Here is a 24,417-nt window from a genome sequence, read left to right on the forward strand (position 1 = left end):
GAAATATGTAAAGTCTAAATCTTCACTTCTGTGAATTAATGATGAAAATAATTTGAGACACATTTAAATTAAAATGCAGTGAGACAAGTGATCAGCTTTAATGGTGTCAGTCAGAAGACTGCACATTATTTTCTAATTATTTTCAGTTGTATAAACCTGTTGTCCAGGATCTGAGCGATCCTGCAGGGGCAACGTGATAAAGAAAACCAAAACCAAACCCGCTTCATTCATTCAAAGCGTGAGGCCCGACTTCACGTTACAGTTTAAAGTCGTAACATTTACTAAGGTACCTGAACGCAACACACAAACCCAACCCCTTTTTGTGTGACGTCAGCGCGAATGTCCTGCCCAGCCAAGATGGCTGACAGCATCCCTTTAAATCCGATGCGGAAGAACCCGAGGATAACAGCGTACTACAGCTCAGCCAGACTTCCAAGGTGCGGTGAGCGCAGTGTGGCCGCTCCGGCGGCGCGTTCGGGAAACACGCGAATTAAATCATGTTTGCGTTTCGCTGTCTCGCTTGGTGACGGGCTCCTTGTCGGTGTGTGTTGCTAGCTTGTTAGCTTGTTATGCTAGCTTTACCTCTTGGCAGCTGCTTGGCATCTCTCCTGCTCGTTAACGACGCTTGGTTTGTTGATGTTAGCATCCATGAAGCTGGGAATTCAGCTGTTTATGACCTGATTGGGTTTAACCTGTTGCTGCTGGTTGGCGTTAGGTGGTGACATGCAAACTGTGATAGAGCTCTGCGCTACTTGCTTCCTGTTTCTTTCTTAACCAAAGTCCATCACGTGTCATGAAACGATTGCTTCGTTTTGCAGCTCTCATTCATAAGCTTGTTCATTTTTCCAGACTGGACGGGGATGAGCTAATAAAGCCCTCAGGGTCAGGAACGGACAGGAATTGAAGTAGTCACATGACCAGGTACTTTGAGACCGAGCAGCAGGTTGTTACTGTTTACTGATGCATAATATATATGCCCCACAGCCAATATATCTAACACAATTTCCATTGAATGCAAGAAGTTGTTCTTAAATTGTGTTTGTCTTTTAATTTTAATTCCTTCAAAATGGAGTCACAAGGGGGCTGCCTCTCCTGTTCTTTAAACGGGAAGGTTCTCCTGACTGCTTCTCGGACCAGGTATGGAACCGGCTTAGCCGAGTCGGCTGCAGAGTGGTGGCTTTGAAGCTGTTCAAGCTGCGCCTACAAAGGACGCTATTAGTTTCTCTAATAACTGTGTTGGCTGCAACAAAGAGTCGACAAACCAGCCCCCCCCCCCCCCCCCCCATCTTCACAAAGACGAATGAATCAGAAGTGAGGGTGGTTTTTGCTTTTGTTTTGTTCTTTACTGTTAATATATGCTGTTAAGTTCTGATAAGGTGTAAAAAGGGCACAGAAACTACAATTATAGTTGTTTTTGATGTCAAAGCCTCAACAGATTATCTACAAATTCAGAATCAAATCAAAATCAAAATTAGTTAAAGCACATTATTTAATTCCAAACTAAACAATCTAAATACTTTTCACATTTTTTCTTGAGCTGCTCACTATATACAGTAACACTCATCTTTACTGCATTTCTGGTTGAAAACCATTTTAAGTTTATAAGGTGACGATCTCGGGGCTGCAAACTGAAGCCACTTCTCTGCCAAAAGCTGCCTTTCCTCACCTGCCAACTTCAGACCGACTCCCAAAACAAGCCATTTTCCATATTGTGCCCACCTTTAGATAAATAACCAAACTCTCCACATTCCTGCGTGATTAATTGCACTAAACAACCCTCTCAGCTCGTCCACATTGGCTGCAGCCGGCGCCGCTACGGCAAAGTTCAGGATTCCTCGCGATGAAGTGGGAGCGAATCACACGGCTTGCCTGCCAGTGCTTCATAGCTGCGTTTTCACCAATGACATGTCAGAGCTCAGTGTTCAGTAGAGTAGAGGGGATTTGTACCGCCGCCCTCCCAGATCACGACCCGCTCTACCACCTGCGCCACCGTCGCTCCATGTTGTTGCCATTAAAAGAATCAAATGGCTGAACTCCCTGCTTTCTAGTAGCAGGGAGTTTAAATGCAGCACGAAACGAATCACTTTGAGGATTCTTTGCACTTAAGCCACTATTAAGAAATAAAACGGGTTGGAAAAACATTTATCGGTGGTATTTATATAGGCAAAGAATAACGAGCTAACTGAAATTCTGTTCCGGCCGTTTAGAAACACCTAAATCAGCGCTAATAATGTAAAAACAGCGTAATTGCTATATAGATACACACACACACAATGATATCATGAATTGCATGCAGTGTTACTGTAACTTAAACTATGGTTTTATGAGACAGACGATAGCTCTAACAGCGGTGTGCAGGGGGGGGGGGGGGTTGGATGGTACGTAACACTTTGTACAGTAATTATACCTTTACACATACTCTTACATAAAGTACATAATAGTTGTGCCTTTGGAAGGCTTTGTGTTCTTGACAGCGTCCTTCTGTTTGAGGCTTGGACATGTCGTTGACGTTCTCCGCTCCTACTGGCGTGTCCAATCACGGACGCGGACGCCACGGTTACGTTGATGGATAATGTCTTGCTTCATCTCCATCGTCATCATCATCGTGCGTCATTTCTTCTCACTCCCATCCTTCTCTCTTGCTTTCTCTGGAGCCATCGCTTATTATAAAGACTAATCACTGAACAACTGAGCTGTGCTCGGTTTAGTGATCATTTAGCGTCGGCACCTAGAAGCCTGCTCGTATCTCAAATTTATACTCGCGTCGCAAAGCGAAATGTTGCTCGCAGGCTGGCTCGTATCTCGGAACGCTCGTATGTCGAAGTATTGCAGTATTTCAGGATGAGATTAACGGGTTGGAGAGGATTGTTGAGTTTTCAGCACCACTGAGCAGCTCATGCGTCACACTACGAATCAGGACCCGGATGCTGAGATGAATGTTATTCATGCACACTAGTCCAGATATCCATGCTAGTCACGGTTTGATGCCACTTCGTGTTCCTGTATTTGCAGTAAGTGCAGCACGAGTTCTTTAACCACGCTAAAGTAACTCTCTCTCGGGTTTAAGGTGACTGAGTTCGTGTTCTGTCTGTCCCGTTTTGCCACACACACTCTTTCGCTTCTTTAGAGAGGCCTCATGAATAAGACATTATGTGTCTTTGAGGAGTCTTTCCGGCGTGAATGGGAGACACACTCTGCAGTACTCAGTGATTGAAGACCTGAGCTGTATTGTTAGTTTTCCTTCACATCTGGTGCTACAAGCGGAATATTCTCCTTTTTGTTCTGTCGCTGGCCACACAGGCTGTGTGTCAGTCTCAGCCTCTAATTAAGCATGTTGCATGTTGCGGGTTCATTTCCAATGTAACTGCTATATTTAAAATGGGAGGTCATCACAAGAGAACCTAACACACACGCACAGACCTCATTTGACCTGTTTGTATTTTGAATCCGTCCTCGCAGATACTCGCCTGAAGATGAGCCGTCTAATCTGGACGAGATGCCTCTGATGATGTCAGAGGGCTTTGAGAATGATGAAAGCAACTACCAAACGCTGCCCCGGGCGAGAGTCAACCAGAGACGGCAAGGCCTCGGCTGGTTCCTGATGGGAGGCTGGAGAGTCCTCTGTGGCAGGTATTCCCCCCCCCCCCCCCCAGGGCATCCTGGTATCCTCTGCCGGCCGAGGTCCGAGATCTGAGCCCCCAAACCTTAATCCCTGCTGGCGACAATAATATTATTGAGCTGACTGAACAGTTTTTTTTATTTGTGCTTTCAGTGATGGAGGCTCACTGAAAGCAAGTTTCCACTTTCGTGGCTGAAGTGAAGCCTTGTGAATTAATTTGAGAGAACCACTCAGAGAGCGCAGACCTCCCCCAAGCAGCTCGTTCCCCTCCTAACTGGATTCACACCGTCCACATGGTGATCTGGATCAAAAGGTTCTAGATTGTTCTTGGTATCTTTATACACCAACCATGAAAAGTGAAGATTCAAAGTGAATCAGCATTTATGTGTATTTTATAACTGAGTTTTGAATCTGTAAATGGAGTTTTAATATTTAAAATGTAATATTTATTCCTGACCTCATTCTGGATCGGATCCGGATGAAATTCAGTGGTGAGATAGAGACCCCCCCCCCCTCCTCTTCTTGATCATCACTAAGATTGTATAAATTGTTCCTGGTAAGATTCCCAACATTTCATGAAAATGTCATCAAGATCCGTCTAGAACCGTTTGAGTTCTCTCGCTAACAGATAAACGAAGCGAGGCTGCCGGAAACACAATCTCCTCGGAGGTGATCACGTTTATGAACCGGGCATCGCTGCTCAAGCTTCCCTTGGTCTGGATTTGGGCCTGCGCTGCCAGTTTGTGATCCTTGCTTGGCTGCGTTTCTTTCTCCCAACATACACCTGATGTTTCTATCGGTCACGCGTCACAGATGCAGGCCTGTACAGTGATGCTGACTCAAACACACCTGTGGTCCCTCGTTCCAGAGGTGAAATCACTTGGAAGAGGCGGTGTGTTCACCATTATCTGCCGTTTACCTTGTCCAGAAAGTGTTTTCTATGTTATTTCCATCTTGCATTCCTGCAGTGTCGTGTGGTCAGAAAACACTTTGTGCTAGCCCATTTAGCTTCCCATGCGTTTAGGCATTCTGTCCGTGTACGTGTGATGTTTCCGTTTGATATCGGTGGCCGATCAGTTTGGATTTCCAACGCACCGGTAGTTGAGCATGAAAGGCAAAGAGCGGATGAGGTCATGTTTTTGGTCGAGTTCCTCGACGCGCACCGTCAGCCCAAAAAGATCTTCATGTCAAACACGACGACGCGGTTCACCTAGAATCTGGATCGTGATTCGTTTGTTTGTTTGTTTGTTTGTTTATGTCTGAACACTAAAGTTTAACATTTCCCAACGTACATAAAAAAATATCTTTATCTCTAATAGATTTACAAGAAGTTATTCTGGCTGTATGTAGCAGCTGTGCAGCTCTAGCCGGAGCTGCGTATTGATTCCCCCCCCCCCCCCCGTGCCCTCCACTAATGAACAAATTGGATTTTTCACAGCTGACCAGTTTGATGCTTTCCAGTAATTTTATGTGTGTTTAGTGTGGGATTATAAAACACAAATAGTTCACGCTGAATAAACCCCGATTGTTCAAATGGCATATTATTTAAATGGAATTCATTTGCTCAAATAACGGCGGCTGTGAAAGTGAACTGGGAGTGCACAGAGACGGGGATCATCAGGGCCAATGCAAACAAGACTTTTAACCAAAGTTGATTTATTTATCTAGTTCGATGCCAACGTGCTTAAAAAGTTTCAAAGCCAAGTTGCTCAGCATGACGGTGTCCACCGAGCCTCTGTCCCCCCTCCCACCCGAGGTGCCAGTTCAGGTCACGCTCCCATCGAGCGGCTCTCGCCCTCATTTACACCTCTGTTTGTGTTTGATATCAGATCTGCGAGATAAGCCACAATTCTGTCATTAGCAGCTTTATAGAAAGTCAAATATATATACAAGTAATTCTGCAATCCATCTCTACCCTCTAATCTGTTCTTTGGACTTCGATAATATCACAGTAATAAAACAGGCACACAGTAAAGAGAGTTAGCAAGGACGAATTCACATGTTCTGCCCGCCTGCATGTTTTCTGCACCGTGTTTGATCACTGCCTTTAAGGTGGAGGAAAATATCATTTAATGAGTGAAAGGATCAGTCGATTGTTACAAATGTAATGTCAAACGTAGTTATATGGATTCATTTATTACTATTAAGTAAAAACGTAATACTTTTTGAGGAGCTTGAACTGCCAACATTTCTACAAATCCGTGTCCGCTCTACTTCCTGTGCCGCTGAAGACGTGGATTCATTGAAACGTATTCTAGTGCCTTGCTAATCACAAAGTGTTGCCGCTGGCTGGCGTTCACCATCAATCATCATCACCGCTTCCTCCTCCATCAGCTGCTGGGACTGCCTGGCCCACGCGTGTTGCAGGAGGAAGGAGCTGAAGGCCCGGACGGTGTGGCTCGGCTGCCCAGAGAAATGTGAAGAGAAGTTCCCCAAGAACGGCATCAAAAACCAGAAGTACAACGTCTTCACCTTTGTTCCTGGGGTGAGTGGGATTTGACCCGTTGCCGATCGTGGCGTTCGTGCTCTGGTCGATGACCTTTGGTTTTAAACGAGTTGTGTGTGGTTAACTTTCATCAGCGCCACAGCAGCAGTTCATCCTTTCACTTGGAAACCGTCCCGTCTTTTCACGGATCAACGCCCACGCCAAACGGCTGTAATTAGACCTCAGACTTGCTTATTAACAGCCGCGTGGCTCCGTGATTAAGAGTTCTCAGCCTATAAAATGTCAAATGTCTTACAGAGATGCAGGATTTCTCGTCGTCCTGCTTTTCTTCTCTCCACTCTGAATTATTAAATACACACAAATTGACTTTAGCAGCGTGCATTTCTCCCTGAAGGTCAGGGCGTTCATTAACAGAAGAGGCGCTGTCCATTGATCCTCTTGTCGCTGATAATCTGTGACTAGATGCTTCCCTCTGATTATTGCAAACATTATTCACAATCTGACCTTCGACAAATCAGCTGCTGAGTTGGTGGATTCCATTCAGTCAGTTCAGCACCTTAGATTCACTAAAGTTCACTTCCTGTGTTGTTGTTCTTTCCCAACCTGCTTTTGTATGAGCTTCTCAAGCCAGTTCGGATCCATGAGCTTTCAGGTAAAGCAAGCGGAGCAGCATTAGCATTTGTTCTGGGCGCCGGAGTGCGTCGCCCGTCTTACTCTGTCGCTGCCGTCGTCATCCTTGACTCTCGCTGCTTAAAACTTCACCCGCCTCAGTTTTCTTGTCCTCTTTTCCCACCCAGGTTCTCTACCAGCAGTTCAAGTTCTTTCTCAATCTGTACTTCCTTGTAGTGGCGTGTTCCCAATTTGTGCCGTCGCTGAAAATAGGATATTTGTACACATATTGGGCTCCTCTGGTAAGTACACGTCAGCGTTTACGTTGTACTTAATTGTATCATATTCCCGATAATTCTAGAGTTTGTGATCGGTGTGAAAGTATTCTAATCTCTACTGGTCAATTGGGTTCTTTGTCAATGATCATGGTTTGATTGATCTGTCCTCTCGTTTTGTCGTTCAGGCTTTTGTGTTAACCGTTACAATAGTGCGAGAAGCGGTGGACGAAGTGCGACGCTACCGGCGCGACAAAGAGATGAACTCTCAGCTCTACAGCAAGCTCACCGTACGAGGTCAGCGGCCGGGTCGGCCCGAACGCCTCCTCGCGGCTGCGAATGTGTGCTGACGTTACGATAAAGGATAGTCCAGTGTCTAGTTCTGCCCGGGCAATTAAGAGGCAGCGCTCCACTTGAGCCGCCGTTCGTCTCCCTGTAATTGCATTGATTTTTGACTCTCGGTTTCTAACGGCCGTCCGATTCCGGAGCAACGTGTGGTGAAATCCTCCCGTGTGATATCCGTGACCGCACTCGGCGTGCTCGCGTGCTGCTCTCACGCCGTTAATGGCAGCCCGTGAGCCCAGAGGAAGGAGGCTTGTAACGGATATTGAGCCAATACTAAATGAGAGTGCCCCCCCCCCCATGTGCCATAGTTTTTACTGTATACCCCCAGACCAGAGATGAAAACAGAAGCGTGTCATGTTATCATGGCGGCGGTAATCGAGCTGTTAGAATGTGAGCGAGCAGAGCAGCGGCCAGAGGCGGGGCATGAGGAGTGGGCGTCGCTTTCAAGGCACAGAAATGAATATTTGTATATTAGTTTCTGCCTATTTAAAAAGGAACAAGGCTGCTTAAAAACAGAGTCTAAATCTTTCTGTTGTTTTCCCTTACAGGTAAAGTTCAAGTGAAGAGTTCCGACATACAAGTTGGAGACCTGATCATTGTTGAGAAGGTAACGCGTTTCCTTATGAGGACATTTATGAGGACATTTATGAGGATCCGTTTTCTGGGATGAACGTCACTGTTAAAAAAACAAAACAGTTTCTGGAATACAAAGTGTGCATTTAGAACATGTTAATATTTAATCCCTTAGTTTTGTTACAAGTTTAACTTGCTTTGCTTTCATAGGTTTTGCTTATTTCATCATTTTAGCAAATGCTTCCCACCGACTTTTCTTGATTCACATGATTTTATTTAATGCTAAAAGGTTTTTTCCACTGTCACAGTTCCATTATTGTTTGTTCGACCTTGATTAAGTGTTCTGGCAGCTACATTTGATTGGCTACTCAACAATACTGCACTAGTTTCACTTCCTCTTCCTCTTTGCAGAACCAAAGGATTCCTGCCGACATGATATTCTTGAGGACGTCAGAGAAAAATGGTGAGCAGATGAAGCTATGGTGACTTTATTCCGGTGACCCGGGACGATGTTGAAGATCGCCAATGTCCAAAACTCCTCCTGAAATGATGAAGGCTGAAAAATAGAGAAAGTGTCTTTGTTCAAAAATAATAAATCATTAAAATATCGATGCAAAGCGAGCGTAAAATAAACGAGAAAGCCCTTCATCTAGGTTTGCTGCGCTTCAACAAACGGTGTGACGATGTTGTTTGTGAGAAGGAGCCTCCTCTCCGCAGTCGCAGTCCTCTGACATCATCTGAGCAAAGGAGCAAGCGATTCACATGATTCACGCCACTTTCTTCCCGTGACTGATGATGCAAACTCCAATCAATCAATGAGCTGCGTCAGATCCCGGATCTTTTCTGACGAGGAAATGTTCTGAGGACTTCATTTCCATCAATGTTTGATGTGCCAATAATCTTGTCAGGGTGTTATTGACGTCTTTACGCCTGTAGCTCGCACACATAAACGGATACAGTCTCATATACTTTGTCTTTCACACACACACACACACGCACTCAGAGAGGTCATGTGAGGAGCTAAAGTGCCATCGCAGCAGAAAGGAAGCATGAATCATGGCCCTTGTGTTGATGTTTTCCATCATACTTAACACTCCGGGGAGAGTTTACAGCTGCCCTTTACCCTCGCTGTCAAATGATTGCTCTCATCCATCAGTCTCATGTAATATTACCTCAGATCAATACAGGTCATGACTGTTCAATGTTTATTGCACCCTGCCGTGTCCTCAACGTCCACAACTGTTGGCCCGGCACTAGTCTATTCCAGATGATTAGAGTAACGTGTGTTTCAGCACGCTCTGAGGTTTTTATAACAGTCTCTCAAAGATCAAACGCTCCTTAGAGTTTCAGTAAGAGCCATCTTAAAATGTGTTGGTGAATGTCACTGAAACCAAAAAAATGAATATAAAATCGGTAATATTCTGTTTGAAATGACCCTAAGTTAGAAAACCTTTGTCTTCCTCCTGCTACAGAGAGGTTGAATAGTTAATACACTCAGGCTGACATTGTTCTCTATGATCACCAACTTCTTAGCAGCCACTTGTGGATGTTACTGACAAACCTCAACCAATCAGTGAACTGCATTTTATTTACCTTTTAAAGCTTTTTGTCAACATTTATCATGCTCCTGTAATCTTTGGCCAAAGTTCCTTTGAATATCGTATATTTTATATTTACAGTATAATAATGGATTCAGTCAAACATGAACAAAACGGGTCGGTTGAAGGACCGGCCGTTTTCTTTTGTTGTGCGATATCTGAAATATGGGATTCTCGCGCTGTGCGTGGATTTAAGAGGCGCTTTTGGGGTCTGCTGCTTAATGCACTGATCGCTGTCTGCTAACAGGAAGTAGTGTTCATGGCGGATGTCTCTGTTGTCTTCCAGGCTCCTGTTTCATCAGAACAGATCAGCTGGATGGAGAAACGGACTGGAAGCTGAAGGTGGCCGTCGGCTGCACACAGCGGCTAGCGGCGGTCGGGGTATGGACACGATACCGTGTGGTGAATCTCTGGTAGCTGCGGCTAAGCGTTCTGCTGTCCCTCAAAGCATCGGCCATCAAGTGACGTCTCGCTGCTGGAAACTGACGATGCGCAGCGCCAATATTCTGGAGCTGCTTCTTTTTAATGAAGTTAAAGATCAAAGGTCAAATAAATAAATTGAAAATGTGTGGAGAGCACCCTCCGGGTCGGGGAGGAGATCAAGTACCTCGGGGTCTTGCTCACGAGTGAGGGGAAGATGGGGTGAGAGATCGACAGACGGGTCGGTGCGAAGTCTGCAGCAATGCTGACCCTGCACAGATCCGGTGGTCGATCTTCGTTCTCCTACCCTCACCTGTGGTCACGAGCTTTGGGTAGTGACCGAAAGAACAAGGTCGCGGGTACAAGCGGCTGAAATGAGCTTCCTCCGTGGGGTGGCTGGGCTCTCCCTTAGAGATAGGGTGAGAAGCTCAGTCATCCGGGAGGAGCTCGGAGTAGAGCCGCTGCTCCTCCGCATTGAGAGGAGCCAGATGACGTGACTTGGGCATCGATTCAGGATGCCTCCTGGACGCCTCCCTGGTGAGGTGTTCAGGGCACGTCCCACCGGGAGGAGACCACGGGGAAGACCCAGGACACGCTGGAGAGACTATCTCTCTCGGCTGGCCTGGGAACGCCTCGGGATCCCCCCGGAAGAGCTGGAAGAAGTGGCCGGGGAGAGGGAAGTCTGGGCTTCCCTGCTTAGGCTGCTGCCCCCGCGACCCGGCCCCGGATAAGCGGTTAGAAGATGGATGAATGGATGGAAAATGTGTCTTAAGTTTTAACACCGCCTGCAAGTTTGAAAGTTCAGACTAAACTCTCGTGGTATTGTTCATGTCTTTTATGTTCAGCGGACACGTTTATATCTCTGAATGTGTCGAGACTCCCTCTGGATCTCTGGAATTTTAAGCCATTGTCCACACGTAGCCGGGAATCTCCAAAATCAAACGTCTTTTTCTACGTCTGCGTCTGGATACCTGTAAACGGAGTTTTAAGTTTTCGAAACATCACTGCCTGCGACAAAAACTGCTGTGTCATGTGTTTACATTCGGAAACGGCTCGCATGCCTTCAAAACGGATCGCTTATTGTTTACTTGTTGACTTTATACGTTTCGGAGAAATTCTGCCCCCTTGTCGTTCCACACGGACGAGCCTGGCGCCATTCATGTTTGGTGAAAGTGACGACGAGAGACGGAACGTTCTGATTGGATGGGATTTGGGGAACTACGCCGCTGATTGGTTTGGCAGGCTTATGAGTGTGTTTATCTATGCAGTTACGTGTGGATTGAAATGTTTTTTTTGAAGCGCAGGCCTTTTAAAAGCCCGTCTACGTGTGTACGTGGCCTGAATCTCCTATAAAATCCTGCTTTCCATTGAGGCTTCAGTAAAACAGCCTTCACACTCGGACAATGCAGCCTGACTGCGATCTGACTGGCTGTTTCAGAGGCTGCCTGCCTGAGTAATGCAATATTTACAATCAATTGTATTTGCTTGGGAGTGGGACAAAGACGACTGCGGTGGGACCTTCAGCTGTCCCACTGCCACTTGGGACGCCTGAAGGAACGGATGATTTCTCCTTTGGTTCTGTTCTGTTTATTCCATGTCCAGTCATTCACCAGACTTCTTTAAATGCGAGATGATAAACGGCAGCTTCAAGTTTTAGAAGATGAGTAATAGTAAAGAAAAATAGAATGCATTGCACTTATTTAGTTCACAAAGAAATGTATTTAATATTCATCAGACTGTTTATAAATGGTTGTCACTTTAAAAGAATTTGCCTCTTGCAGAAATTAAAGTGTACAAGAAGTTCCAAAGATGGCGCTCTAGAAACCAGATCCTCCATGTAAGAAAAAAAAAAGAAACTACAGCTTTATAAAACAACCAAATCCTGCTTTGTCTCCCTGTCTCAGGACCTTTTCTCCATCAGCGCATACGTCTTCGCCCAGAAGCCTCAGCTGGATATCCACAGTTTTGAGGGGAACTTCACCAGGGTACGGCAGCTCGTTGACGCGTTCCTACGCTTTAAAACAAACCTTACACACATGCAGGCTGGACCGACAGAGAAGATGTGTCCACATCAATGCGAGCTTGTGTGTGTCCATCTGGGCCCATTGTCGTCTCTAGCAGGAATAGCTCTTACATCACGGGCAGGTTTTCACAGCTCCGTCCATCCAGCGCTGCTTGTTGCTCAGTGATTTTTTTTTATTAATAGCAGATTAGCGCAGCCCCCACAGAGAGGAGGGCCGGAGTACAAAGGGAGGCTTTGTGGTCTGTCTGCACTCTTGGCCACACACCAGGCTTAGTGAGCGAGTACTTCCTCCGCTTATTCATCCTCTGCGGCCTTCCTTTGCTTTTAGTCTTCAGCAGGATGGGAAGAAAAAAAAAAGAGTTCCCACAGACCCGCAGCAAATGAACTCACCTATTTATGAGCCCCCCCCCCCCCCCCCCCCCCCCAGACGGATATGGTTGCTTCATTTATTGAGACCCTCTGCCGTTATGGACACCACAGTTAACCAATGTCAGAGCGGTCGAGCATGCTGCAACCTGCCATTTATTTTTCATGCACTCTTTCCCTTGTTTTGAGTGGATTGACAGGATGTGGCTGCTTCGGTATCATAATTATCATATTGAGCAATTCGAGCTGAAACTGGAGCTCTCCGGACTCGAGCCCTTTTCAGACGTTTTCCTTGATTTAAGAGACGAGGGGGTAACCTGGGAGGGACGGGTGAAACGGGAGGCTCTCCAGGGGCTTATTTATCGCCGAAATCTCATCTATATGCACTCTCTGAACTGATTTTTAAAAGGAGGCTCTATCGCCAGGCCAAACCTTGTAACAGTATTGCGAGAGGCTGCACAGCCGGGTCTGGAGCTTTTGTAAATGAATGGTGCAGCAGAGCCCAGGTATTTAGGTGGCGATGCTCTGTCTAGCTGAAAACTACCGCCAAACTACCGACCACGATCACAGACATCACAAAAGTCAACTTGACTTAGAAAGTTTCATAAATAACAGGAGCTGAGCAGAAATGTTTCCTTTTAATTATCAAAACGCTGGATTTAAGTTGGAATTGCTTTCAGCTTTGATTTCCTTTCATTTTGAGGGAGAATTTCCTCTAAGTGATCTGAATTTTGTGTGTGTGTGTGTGTGTGTGTGTGTGTGCCTGCTTGTATATGTCTGAAAGCAAAATTCCTGGCTTCATGGTCTGGTGTTTTCTTATTTGCCCAGAACACTAATTAAAGTTGGTTAACTGCTGGGATAAATTCCCAGCATTGAGGAGAGTCTCTCGCCCTGATCGATCTCCTCTGCCTCTCGGGGGAGTTTCGTTTCTGTTCTGTAGCAAAGTCTAGACGGGCGTTGCAGCATCTTCACAGCGAGCAGTGCATCTTTGCAGCAAACATCTGTACGAGCAATGAAACGAGTGCATGAAGCATTCGATAAGGAGATGATCTAGTATGTTTCAGGCTATGATATATTTAGGTGGAGTGTAACGTTGCGTGGGCACGCTGCTCACGGCAGCGCGGGGAACCAGCATGGCTGCCTGATTCACTGCTTGACCCGTAACATGGTGTGAAGCATGTTCGTCCTTTTCATTTGTCTTGCAGGAGGACACGGAGCCACAAATTCACGAGAGTCTGAGTATTGAAAACACGCTTTGGGCCAGCACAGTTGTTGCATCTGGTAAGTTGTTTAAATTATATCTCAAATGTAAAGGTTGAAGACTTCAGGTACTTCGGGTCAACAGTGCAGAGTGATGGAGAGAATGTGGAAAGGAGGTGAAGAATCGTGTGCAGGCAGGCTGGAACGGGGGGAGGAAAGTATCAGGTGTGCTCTGTGACAGGAGAGAGTCAGAGAGGACGAAGGGACAGGTCTACAAGACAGTGGTGAGGACAGCCATGATGGACGGCTTAGAGACAGTGGTGAGGACAGCCATGATGGACGGCTTAGAGGCAGTGGTGAGGACAGCCATGATGGACGGCTTAGAGACAGTGTCTCTGAGGAAAAGACAGGAGGCGGAGCTAGAAGTGGAGGAGATGAAGATGCTGAGGTTCTCCTTGGGAGTGACCAGGTTGGACAGGATTAGAAATGAGACAATAAGAGGGACAGTGAAGGTTAGACGTTTTGGAGACAAGGTCAGAGAGACCAGACTTCGATGGTTTGGACATGTCCAGAGGAGAGACGGGGACTATATCGGTAGAAGGATGCTGAGGATGGAGCTGCCAGGGAACAGGGCTAGAGGACGACCCAGGAGAAGAGACATGGACGTAGTGAGGGAGGACATGAGAGTGGCTGGTGTTGGGGAGGACGATGCAAAGGACAGGGTGAAGTGGAGATGGTTGCTGTGGCGACCCCTCAGGGGACAAGAAGAAAGTACAGTAGTAGTAATTAATATTTTAACTCGAGATCGAAAGTATTTCCGTACACCAATTGTATTCTATTATATTCCATTAAAACATTTCAATATATAAGATATTAAAATAAACCAGACGAGGGTCCCCGTATGAAAACCTCTCCACCGACCACAGAGCCACATTTATCGATGTTGGAATAGAAGCGATCAAAAAGTTTGTTGTGCATCATTATTTTTTTTCTCATTTTTTCTTTATAAACGAAAATTATATATAAATAAAAAGTTTATAAAATGTTGATTTCCATTCCAATGTTTCTAAGTCGACGGCAGCATAGCATTATCAGATCGCTTCATTTATCCAACAGCAGCACATCCGTTCAGTTTAGGGGCTGGAATCAGAAAATGTTCCATCGACACGATTGCTTTAAAAAAAAAAAGAAAGATTTGCACGATCGATGCTCTCAAAACATTTCCCAATTCATTTCCGTTTGAGTAATTCATGAATGTCCTGATCGCTGTGGCTCTGTTCATGGCGCTAAGCCCTTCAGTTGTTTGAAGAGCTCTGAGAATCCCCACGGCGGAGTTACCCCCCCCCCCCGTGTTAAACGATTCCCCACAAAAACGGTTGTGTCGGTTGAGTGTTCCTGACGCTTGCAGAGATGGCCACACCATTGATTTGTGGCGTTGCTCTCCCCTCCGGCCTGACCTTGACCAGAAGAAAGAAGAACAAACACACACACACACACACACACACACAGCCAGACTTAAACCTCTTACATCATCTCTGCTTGGGAATGTCATTGTACACCACAACCCCCCCCCCCCTCCCCCCCTTGACAGACACGTCTTGGGCTCTAGTGTGGTATTTTGGGCTCTTGAACTGGCCCAGGTCACCATGTATTCACTTTTTTGTAGGCCCCGGCCCAGCTGTGAGTGGAGAATTAGCTGTTCGCATATTCAGATTGAAGCCACAAAGCGATTCATCACCTCGTTCAGTATTTTCTGGAGTTAGAAATCCGCCAGAGCAATTCCTCGCCTTCCTCCTCGGGTCCTGCAACACGGCGCTCTGCTCTCCGGCTGCGCTTCAGCTGTCCTGCCTCGTTCCCTGCTCACTTTTAACTTCATTTTTATATATTTCAGCGGCTTATTGTGGCCCTTGCTCCTCCGTTAGGCTCATTTAATATTAATGAGTAATTAATCCTTTGTTATAAGGCCGCTGTAATGAATTGGCAGCGTATTGATCAGGTTTTATGAGCTTCCATAGGGCAGCTGAGTCTGAGCGTATTAAACGCCTGTCTGTTGGCTTGAGACAAACCTTATTGTGTTTCCTCTCATGCACTTTGTCTTATTTGACCAAGGTGTGTGTGTGTGTGTGTGTGTGTGTGTGTGTGAGAGAGATGTTGGGGGTGCACTTAACGAGCAGCATTACTTTCCTTTTGTCTCTCTCTGGCAGGCACGGTGATCGGGGCGGTGATCTACACTGGCAAAGAGACCAGAAGCGTAATGAACACGTCTTTCGCCAAGAACAAGGTGACTGCTTTAGGGTTTGCAGTTCTGTTGGTACGAGTATCTGTTTTAAATGCTTTAAATGGAAGTTTTGGTTGTTTTTTTTCTAAGAGCATATTTTTGTGCTGTATGTTGCTGTGCTATGATTTATTATTATTTAGTAATCTAACGTTCACGGTCTGATGTATAAAATGTCAGTACTATATGTATTTTTTTATTTTTTTTAATCAACGGATTTTTCATGGCAGATCGTTAAAACACACTTTCTTCTTTTCCACATGTGCAGAGATATATTTTCTCTCACATGAACAATAAACTGAAATCATGTTGCTTTCTACAAATGTTTTCTGAAATGCCTCAGCTATTCGGAGCCCCCCCCCCCCCCGGCCCTCTAATCACTAATCAATCACTGTGGGGAGGTGATTTTTTATTTTTTTTTACCTTGACTTTCTAGAAAAAAGCTGGACCTGTTAATGCAAAAGGTCAGGACCAGTCGCTAATTAGCAAAAAAAGGGGCAATGAGCTAACGAAGGAGGGGAATGACATCATCATCTGACGGAATCCCTGTCCAGCATTTGGACTGAGGAGATGAATGAAAATGGGATTTTCCTTGGGTGTGCAGCACGTGCCTCAGCTTTACAGAGGTAACGTCCTCCTGCGGCGGCACGGTTCAGACGCCAGTCTTGTTTCAGGAACCACCGATATGATGTCAGAAGTGCCAATATGGAGGTGGGAGATTGACAGGAGGTCACGTGAAGAGTCACTCGTTGCCTCAGGGCTGTCAGACCGACCCCCCCGTCGGGGTAAAGAGGCAGAACAACGCGGCTTGACAAGAGGCTGCTTTTCAATAGAGGGGCGCATGTTCCAGTCCGAGTGCTCGCTTGTCTCTCAAACGCCGTCTGAGTCAGAGAACTTCAAGTTGTTAAGAACTTCTCAGCAATCAATATCGGTTCATTCCCTTCGTCTGGAACGCTGAGCAACCTCCTGATATTCCACGGCTTGAACTCGCCGAACATTCATTTCCCGACGGCGGTCCTTCATCCGGGTCCAGGCTCACGCTAGAAGACGAGCCGCGCGGGCGGGTCGAATCAGCGCGTTCACTTTTAATGGATGGAGGAAAATATGCTGCTTTTTTATTCATTGATAGGATCTTTTGAGGTAATTGAGCCCCCCCCCCCCTTTGACTAAATGAATAATGACTTCATCCGATCCCCAGCAAGGCTTGGGACATTCCGACCAGCCATTGTTCAAGCTGAAGGGGATCCTTCGCTTCTCAGGCATGCTCTGTGCTCTGTGTCTTAATTTTTCTTCATTTTAATCCACCCAAACCTCCTATTTTTCTCAGTAGCTCAACCATGAACCATATAGTGGGTGGGTGGGTGGGGAGACACCCACCCACCCACCCACTCCCCTTACCCTTCCCTTCTGCACACTCCACTACTGGAAGTTTAACAGCAACTGATAAATCAGTCACACTGGCCTCCCAGTCCTCAGGGGAATAAGCGTGGTGGGGGTTTAGGCAGCGGAGGAATTTTGCTTCCCCCCCCCCCTCCTCCCATCCTCTCCTTTTCAGGGCAGTTTCTTTTATTTGAGGTCGGAGCGATGTTATGTTCTGCTGTTTTTGTAAGCGTGGTGCGTCAGAAGAAAGCCTTCTGTGTGCGAGGCTTTGCTGCGAGCGCTGCCAGGAGGGGGACGGCCATTTCTTTATTTGACGTCTTTTTCCCACATGCTCGATTGGCTGGGAGATGCACTCGAAAAATAAAAGGCAACTCTGCCCCTCTTTTTTTTTTTGTCCTGTTTTTCCTAGGGAGCCATCTCAATCTGGGAACTCTATTTTTGAAGCCTTTTGACCTTCCGCCGCTTTCAAGGACAAATACTTCAGCATGTCAATAAGGCAGCTTGTTGTTTACCACAAACAAGGGCCACCAATAAACGTATTTATGTTCCGCTGGCAGTTTGCATGGTAAAAGCCCGCAGCCAAGAATTTCTTTCATTGGTTTTGGTTTTTTTTCTCCCTGTGGAACATATTGGCAGGCTTTTGGCACAGATGGGGGGGGGGGGGGGGGGTTATACTGAAAGTTTACGAAATGTACGATTTCCATTGAACGAAAAACAAAGATCTCCTCAAATCACTGAGCACAGAACGGACAGGAACGATAGAACCGTTCTGGTAATGTCTGCTGTGTCGACCTGCTTTCCCTGCAGGTTGGCTTATTGGACCTGGAGCTGAACCGTCTAACCAAGGCCCTGTTCCTGGCCCAGGTGGTTCTGTCCGTTGTCATGGTAGCGCTGCAGGGATTCGTCAGCCCCTGGCTTCGCAACCTTTTCCGATTTATTGTGCTTTTCTCTTACATCATCCCCATCAGGTACTTTGTTCTTTCTTCACATTAACGGAGTCGACGTTTTTGCTCCTGCTGTTAACGTTCTTCTTCCTGTTGTCGATCGCTTTGCTTTTGTGTAGTTTACGTGTGAACCTGGACATGGGGAAGACGGTCTATGGCTGGATGATCACGAAAGACGAGCACATCCCAGGCACCGTTGTGAGAACCAGTACCATTCCAGAAGAACTGGGCCGGCTAGTTTATCTGCTGACAGACAAGACTGGTAGGTTTCCTAAGGGACTGACGGAGTTTCACCTTTACAGGATTTAAATTAAAGCTAGTCGAGATGGTAAATGCTCTATGTAGCAGCATGATGGTGGAATCATCTCGTCATTAAATATCAGGTTGACCGCATGACCATACGGTCAACCTGATATTTCCAGACAGCGTATTTGTCAGTCAAAGAAACTCATTCTTGACTAGTTTTGGATGGATGAAGATGCATGAATCAGCCAATCAGCAGTACGGTATGTGTAGATGACCTATTTGTACTTGATGTACAATGACTAAGATTCACTACTTGGAACAGTGGAAGCAATATTTCACAGTTTGCCCAACAAGTAAATAAGTTATTTCTAACGTGCGAAATGTCCTGCTTAGTTTATCTGAAAGGGAAAAGGCCGAGGTTCACTGTAAAAACACCAACAAGGACCGGCAGAGTAGTAACGGGTGTAATCATGGCAGGTGTGCGGCACAAAATGCATCCGTCATCGTCTTTCATCCTGGGGGGGCAGCAGTCGGCGGGTGGCTAATGCTCTCTGGGGGCTCTCTGGGGGCTCTCTGGGGGGCTCGGCATAGAAAGCAGCTGAGAAAGTCTCACAAGGTGTTCTCCTGAACTGTAGGCACTCTGACGCAGAATGAAATGGTCTTCAAGCGGCTGCATCTGGGGACTGTGTCCTACGGCATGGACACTATGGACGAGATACAGAGCCACATCTTTCAGTCGTACGCACAGGTAAGATCTGCCCCGCCTCTTACTTTAGTTTAATGCTTCACAGGTGTGTCACCAGCAACGACAACGAAGCAAGGGCAGTTCAAATGTAAAGTGATGGGTCCAATGAAAGCGAGTGGTAAGGATGGCAGTGAGAAGAAAAGACGCGTGATGATGATGATGATGATGATGATGATGGAGTTATCGATAAACGTGACCGTGGTTACCGTACGTGATTTGTTGCGCCAGTACGAGCGGAGTCCGTCGACGACATGTACAATCCTCTAACAGAAGGACGCTTCAAGAACACAAAGCCTTCCAAAGGCAGAACTAGTTTATGTTTAGGGTACGTGTAAAGTACATGTAAAGGTACGATTACTGTATAAAGTGTGTACGTACTGTCCAGCTCTCTCTCGCTCACCCTCCCTCTGCACGCTGTCGTCTGTCTCGAAGGTGTGTTTAGACAGCATTCATTACTTTGCATACAATTATTTCAGTTATGTTATAAGGGAAAAATATATTTGAGATACGAGCAAATTGATTTACGAGCTCGGTCCAGGAATGATTTCTAGTCGTAGGTCCCGGCCTCATACCTGGACTGGATTCCGTCCGAGGACGAGGATGAGAGCGTGAGCCTCGTCCTGAGACCGGATTCCGTCTGCGGATACTTGTCCCTTTCCTCGAGGATTAATGGATTAACCTTCGTTTAGCTTTTAGAATAAACTTTGGAACTATTCTGCTAAAGTCTATAAAGGTAGTTTTAATAACAATAAGAGATGTACTTAAAAATCAGAGAGAATATTCTGGGGGGGGAATATAATGTTTAAATTACTGCAGCCAGTAAAAGCAGCCTGTCCATAAATGCATCGTATCTCAGTGAAACTCGTCCTTCGTTGTGCTGAGAAGCGTAGGCGGGGATGATCCAAGAACAAATTTGAAGCATATTTCCCTCTGCCCTGCTCAATCCCGCCTCTCCTTGTACATCATTTTATTATATTTAGGTAAACACAAGTTTTCCAGGACTGACGGCTGTATTGTTCATTCATCCCGGGGTGTCCCTTGGTGACTCTCCTGGAAGCAAGTGCTTTCCTCCCTGGGTGGCTCAAGTCTTGCTTCATTCTGGACAGAATGATATTGTTCGTTCTCAGCCGGCTCCAAACATCTGGAGGAATCAGAAAACATCTGCCTCACACCCTTACACTGAATGCGTAATTGTTATTGTCATTTTATATAAAAGCAGCGACTAACTTCTCATGGTCTTCTCAAATGCACAGAGATAATAATGAGACGTGTCGATTAGTGTCAATTGTTAAATACGTAAATGTTTTTGAGAGAAAAGCAGGAGTGACTCCGGAACTTAGTATTTGGACTAAAGGTAATGTTTGTACTTTTTTGTTAGTGTTTGACATTTTTCTCTTTGAAATATTAGGAATGCGTATTTGATCAAGTTTCTGTTAATCCGCTGTGTATTCTTCAACTTGAAGGTGAGATTAACTCTTTCAGTGCCAGCCATTTTCAGAACAGCTATATGCCGAGTGACCCAGGTGTCGCACATTTTTCCCGATTTTCCAAGCCCCACAGAATATTATTTACTATGACTACGCAAATGTCGAACCAAATGAAAGATTAAAGTCTCTTCTTTCTTCAGAAAATAGAAAGTGTGTTCCTACAATTTTCCGTTCCGGAGTTATTGGCTCTTTTCAACGTGAGGGTTTAGATGTGAATGGCACTCAAAGGGTTAAGACATTTGAATCATTTATCCTCTTTCTAGGATACTTTAAGGTTTGTGACGGTAACAGTACAACCAAAAGGCCATTTGTTTATATATTTATATTACATTTGCATATTCATCTTCCACTAATGTCTGTAAACCTCCACACGTCTGTTTCTAAAGCTCTGCTGTGCTTTCTGCAACATGTTTCATTTGCATTCGTCTCTCACTCGTCTCGCTGTCATTCTTGATCAAGGTTGCTCGCCTACCGTCCTCCTGACTCCGCCTCCTTTTTCCTGCCTGCCACGGACGAAAGTTAATAAGGAGATAACATGGAATGCGTCGGTCGAGTACCGGTAGGCTGTCAAACGCGGCAGCTCCCTGATTGTTAATGTCAGAAGACGTAAAAGATGTCGCTCGGCGTGAGGGCGGTATCCGAGGGAACCGGTCCAGTGCAGGTTGAGACCGGTTCCCTCAATTGTGAATTGACTGAAAAGTGACTATTGACATTGATAACATACTAAAACTCTCACCCTATAAGAAGAACACTCAAGTGACTCGTGGCGTGTGGTCGGTCTTCCCTCGGATTACGTTTTCAGGAGCGTTTGGTTGCCTCGCATGTGCGATTGATCTAAAGGTGCAGCCTCTGTCTGTCCTTTTTATTTATCCTAACATCAGGTGACCTCGCAGACCTCCAGTGGCTCCACCCCTTTGAGGAAGACGCAGATATCGGGGCCGAAAGTCCGCAAAAGTGTCAGCAGTCGCATCCATGAGGCTGTAAAGGCCATCGCCCTCTGCCACAATGTCACGCCCGTCTACGAGCCGCACGCCAGCGTGAACGGAGAGACGGAGTCTGCCGAGGCCGACCAGGACTTCGGTGATGACAACCGCACCTACCAGGCCTCCAGCCCCGATGAGGTGAGAGACCCGGCGTTTGGCTCTACGCTCCACCAAAGCTGCGTTTGGGGTTACAGATTACAGTTACTGTAATGTGTGTTTCAAGTCAGAACCACATCGATTTACATTTTCTTTATCTGGTTGGATCTTATCTAAAAAAAAAAATAGAAAGGTGGACGGAACCTACTCGGGTCGACTCCGCCTTCGTTCGCGTGTGTTACGTTCGCCTCGGCTCGACTCCTGTGTTCGACTTCCGAGGCAATTTAAACTCCAATACAGCACGAAGGCACGAATCATGGCAGCACAAGAACAGGCCCTAAACACAAGATCAATAGAGGCCGGGGTCGACCACTCCAGACAGGAGCCCCAGCAGGCCCTGAGACGGTGCAGCACATCACAGCAGGGTTAGGGTTAGACGGACAAACTGGTGACGGCCAACCAGCCTGACGTGGTGGTGGTGGTGGTGGTGGTGGTGGTGGTGGTGGTGGTGGTGGTGGTGGTGGTGGTGGTGGTGGTGGTGGTGGTGGTGGTGGATGTAGCGATCCCGAGCGACAGCAGCAGCATCAGGAAGAAGGAACACGAAAAGCTGGAGAAATAGCAAGGAGGAAATGTGGGGAGTGAAGGCAACAGTGGAGCCAGTAGTGATCGGGACACTAGGGGCAGTGACCCCCAAGCTGGGTGCATGGCTATGGTAGTGATCGGGACACTAGGGGCAGTAGCCCCCAAGCTGGGTGCATGGCTCTCCAGTAGTGATCGGGGCAGTGACCCCCAAGCTGGGTGCATGGCTCCAGCAGAAACCAGGAACGTCTGACATTTGTCCGTCCAGAAGAACGCAGTCCTAGGGACAGCTAAGAGCCTGCGCAGAACCCTCAAGCTCCCAGGCCTCTGGACCCGAGCTTGAATGAGACACCGTACCGCCCGGGGGGGGGGACACACACGATGATTATATATATCCGTCCTCACGCGTTCTTTTCTCTTTCCCCTCTCTATTGTCTTGCACTGCCTGAATGTGGTCAATACTTAATTTTCTCTTTGAGCCCATGAGCAGTGGAGGTCTGCTGTCCCATCATCCCCCCTCCTATATTCTTTGTTCTCTCTGTCCTTTCATGTCCCTGCTGTGTCTCTCTGACCCTCTGTACTCATCTCGACGCTTATTAACTGCAACGTCAGAACTCCTTGAACACAGTCAGTGTTTGATTGGCCATGGCCCGGACATCGTGAGCAGCCTTCAATGGGATTTCTCAGGCCGTCTCATTGTGTGTGAGGTGTGTGCATCATAGTGAAGGAAGACATGGAAACATTACAGGTCACCTGTTTCTGTAGCTTCCAGGAGTGACGAAACACAACTCGATAAAATAAACCCCGAGTGGAAGGAATTACATATTTCAGGATGTAACTTCACTCTAGAGTCTACAACTTTACAAAGATCTCCAGACGTGCTGCCATCTCAGTTATGATTGAAGTCATCACTCTTTATTTCCTTTAGACCCTTTATACCAAGATCAAGAATGTTGAAAGATGTAATATGCCTGATGCGTTTTATTTTTTGACAGATAAGATAATATCAATATTTTTGATCAAAGATCCTCCAGCTGACGTATTTCATTTGGACAATTACATTTGAACGAAAATGATCTATAAATGTAACCAGATCCTGTTATTGTTTTAAACTAAAACCTAAACCGTATTAAAAGGGTCTAATAACAAAGGAAGCTTTAGTTTCACTACAGCTGATAAAGGAGATGAAGGCTATATTCCCATTTGCGTGTGTGTGTGCATGGGTTGTGTTGTACTCATGTATATTAGTATTATATTTGTACACATACACACAAACATAATAAATCACAGATGCGTGTTAAGTAAATATAGGCAGGCCCTTTTACGGCGCTCAAAGGGGGCGCGGCAGAAACGATGGGGTATAAACAGGAAGTTCCAATTTGTAGGTCAGAGTATAATAACAACCTTTGAGGGAGCAAATTGAAAACGAGCCCATTGAGAATTGAGTCGTGTGCAGCTGAAGGCTCACTCGGGGATGCAGCTCCTGCGGAAGAGGAACAGAAAAGCCCTCATCCGGAGCGGAATGAGGAGCCGCGACTCGTCTCCCTCTACTGAGAGGAACGTTTCTATTTGGTCAGCAGTGATCACCCTAAAATGAAAAATAAGATTACCTTTGTGGATGTTATTCATGAATACATTTATGACGGAAATAAGATATACTTCAGGGGGTGCTCGGTGAACCTGCCGAGGCTGCAAAAATGACCCTGGAGCCAAATCCTCCTCAGAATCTGATCGCCTCTTCCCCAAACCGAGGGACTTCCTCTGCATCCTTTAAGAAACGTTTAAGTTATTCTCAGAACAATAGCAAACATGCACAATTCTTTTGTTACCTCATTGGAGGAGCAGAACGTTCTCTTTCTGCGGGTCAAATAGTGTGTTTGGTGCGATGTCTTCTCCACCTCCGAGTCCAACAGAAGGCTCCGTTTCCCTCCGGTGTTCTCAGGTGGCGCTGGTGCAGTGGACCGAGAGCATCGGCCTGACCCTGGTGGATAGAGACCTGACCTCGCTGCAGCTGAAGGCTCCGTCTGGACAGATTCTGTCCTTCCACATCCTGCAGATCTTCCCCTTCACCTCCGAGAGCAAAAGGATGGGCATCATTGTCCGGGTGTGTGACGTGGGTAGAACAGGATGTGTGGCTGCTGCTTCCTTTCGGGCCTTTTAGGCCATGAATCATGTCTTTTGTTGCTGATTGGTGTGTGAAAGTATTTA

At 46.3% G+C, this 24,417-nt stretch overlaps 1 protein-coding gene across 1 annotated transcript in view; it reads left to right on the forward strand.

Annotated features, from left to right (window-relative positions):
• The first annotated feature begins 357 nt into the window (after positions 1-357).
• The window catches only part of atp9b (ATPase phospholipid transporting 9B), a 31,399-nt gene continuing 7,339 nt past the window's right edge, over positions 358-24,417 (forward strand). The window contains exons 1-16 of the mRNA XM_068746886.1: positions 358-437; positions 3,460-3,630; positions 5,954-6,104; positions 6,863-6,976; positions 7,138-7,246; positions 7,843-7,901; positions 8,279-8,330; positions 9,752-9,846; positions 11,790-11,870; positions 13,480-13,555; positions 15,679-15,755; positions 17,937-18,097; positions 18,193-18,335; positions 18,955-19,067; positions 21,433-21,672; positions 24,152-24,313. Of these exons, the coding sequence (XP_068602987.1) occupies positions 358-437; positions 3,460-3,630; positions 5,954-6,104; positions 6,863-6,976; positions 7,138-7,246; positions 7,843-7,901; positions 8,279-8,330; positions 9,752-9,846; positions 11,790-11,870; positions 13,480-13,555; positions 15,679-15,755; positions 17,937-18,097; positions 18,193-18,335; positions 18,955-19,067; positions 21,433-21,672; positions 24,152-24,313 (1,884 nt within the window). The remainder of the gene's footprint in view (positions 438-3,459; positions 3,631-5,953; positions 6,105-6,862; positions 6,977-7,137; positions 7,247-7,842; positions 7,902-8,278; positions 8,331-9,751; positions 9,847-11,789; positions 11,871-13,479; positions 13,556-15,678; positions 15,756-17,936; positions 18,098-18,192; positions 18,336-18,954; positions 19,068-21,432; positions 21,673-24,151; positions 24,314-24,417) is intronic.

Source organism: Brachionichthys hirsutus, chromosome 13, assembly GCF_040956055.1.
Source record: "Brachionichthys hirsutus isolate HB-005 chromosome 13, CSIRO-AGI_Bhir_v1, whole genome shotgun sequence".
NCBI classification, from domain to species: domain Eukaryota; kingdom Metazoa; phylum Chordata; class Actinopteri; order Lophiiformes; family Brachionichthyidae; genus Brachionichthys; species Brachionichthys hirsutus.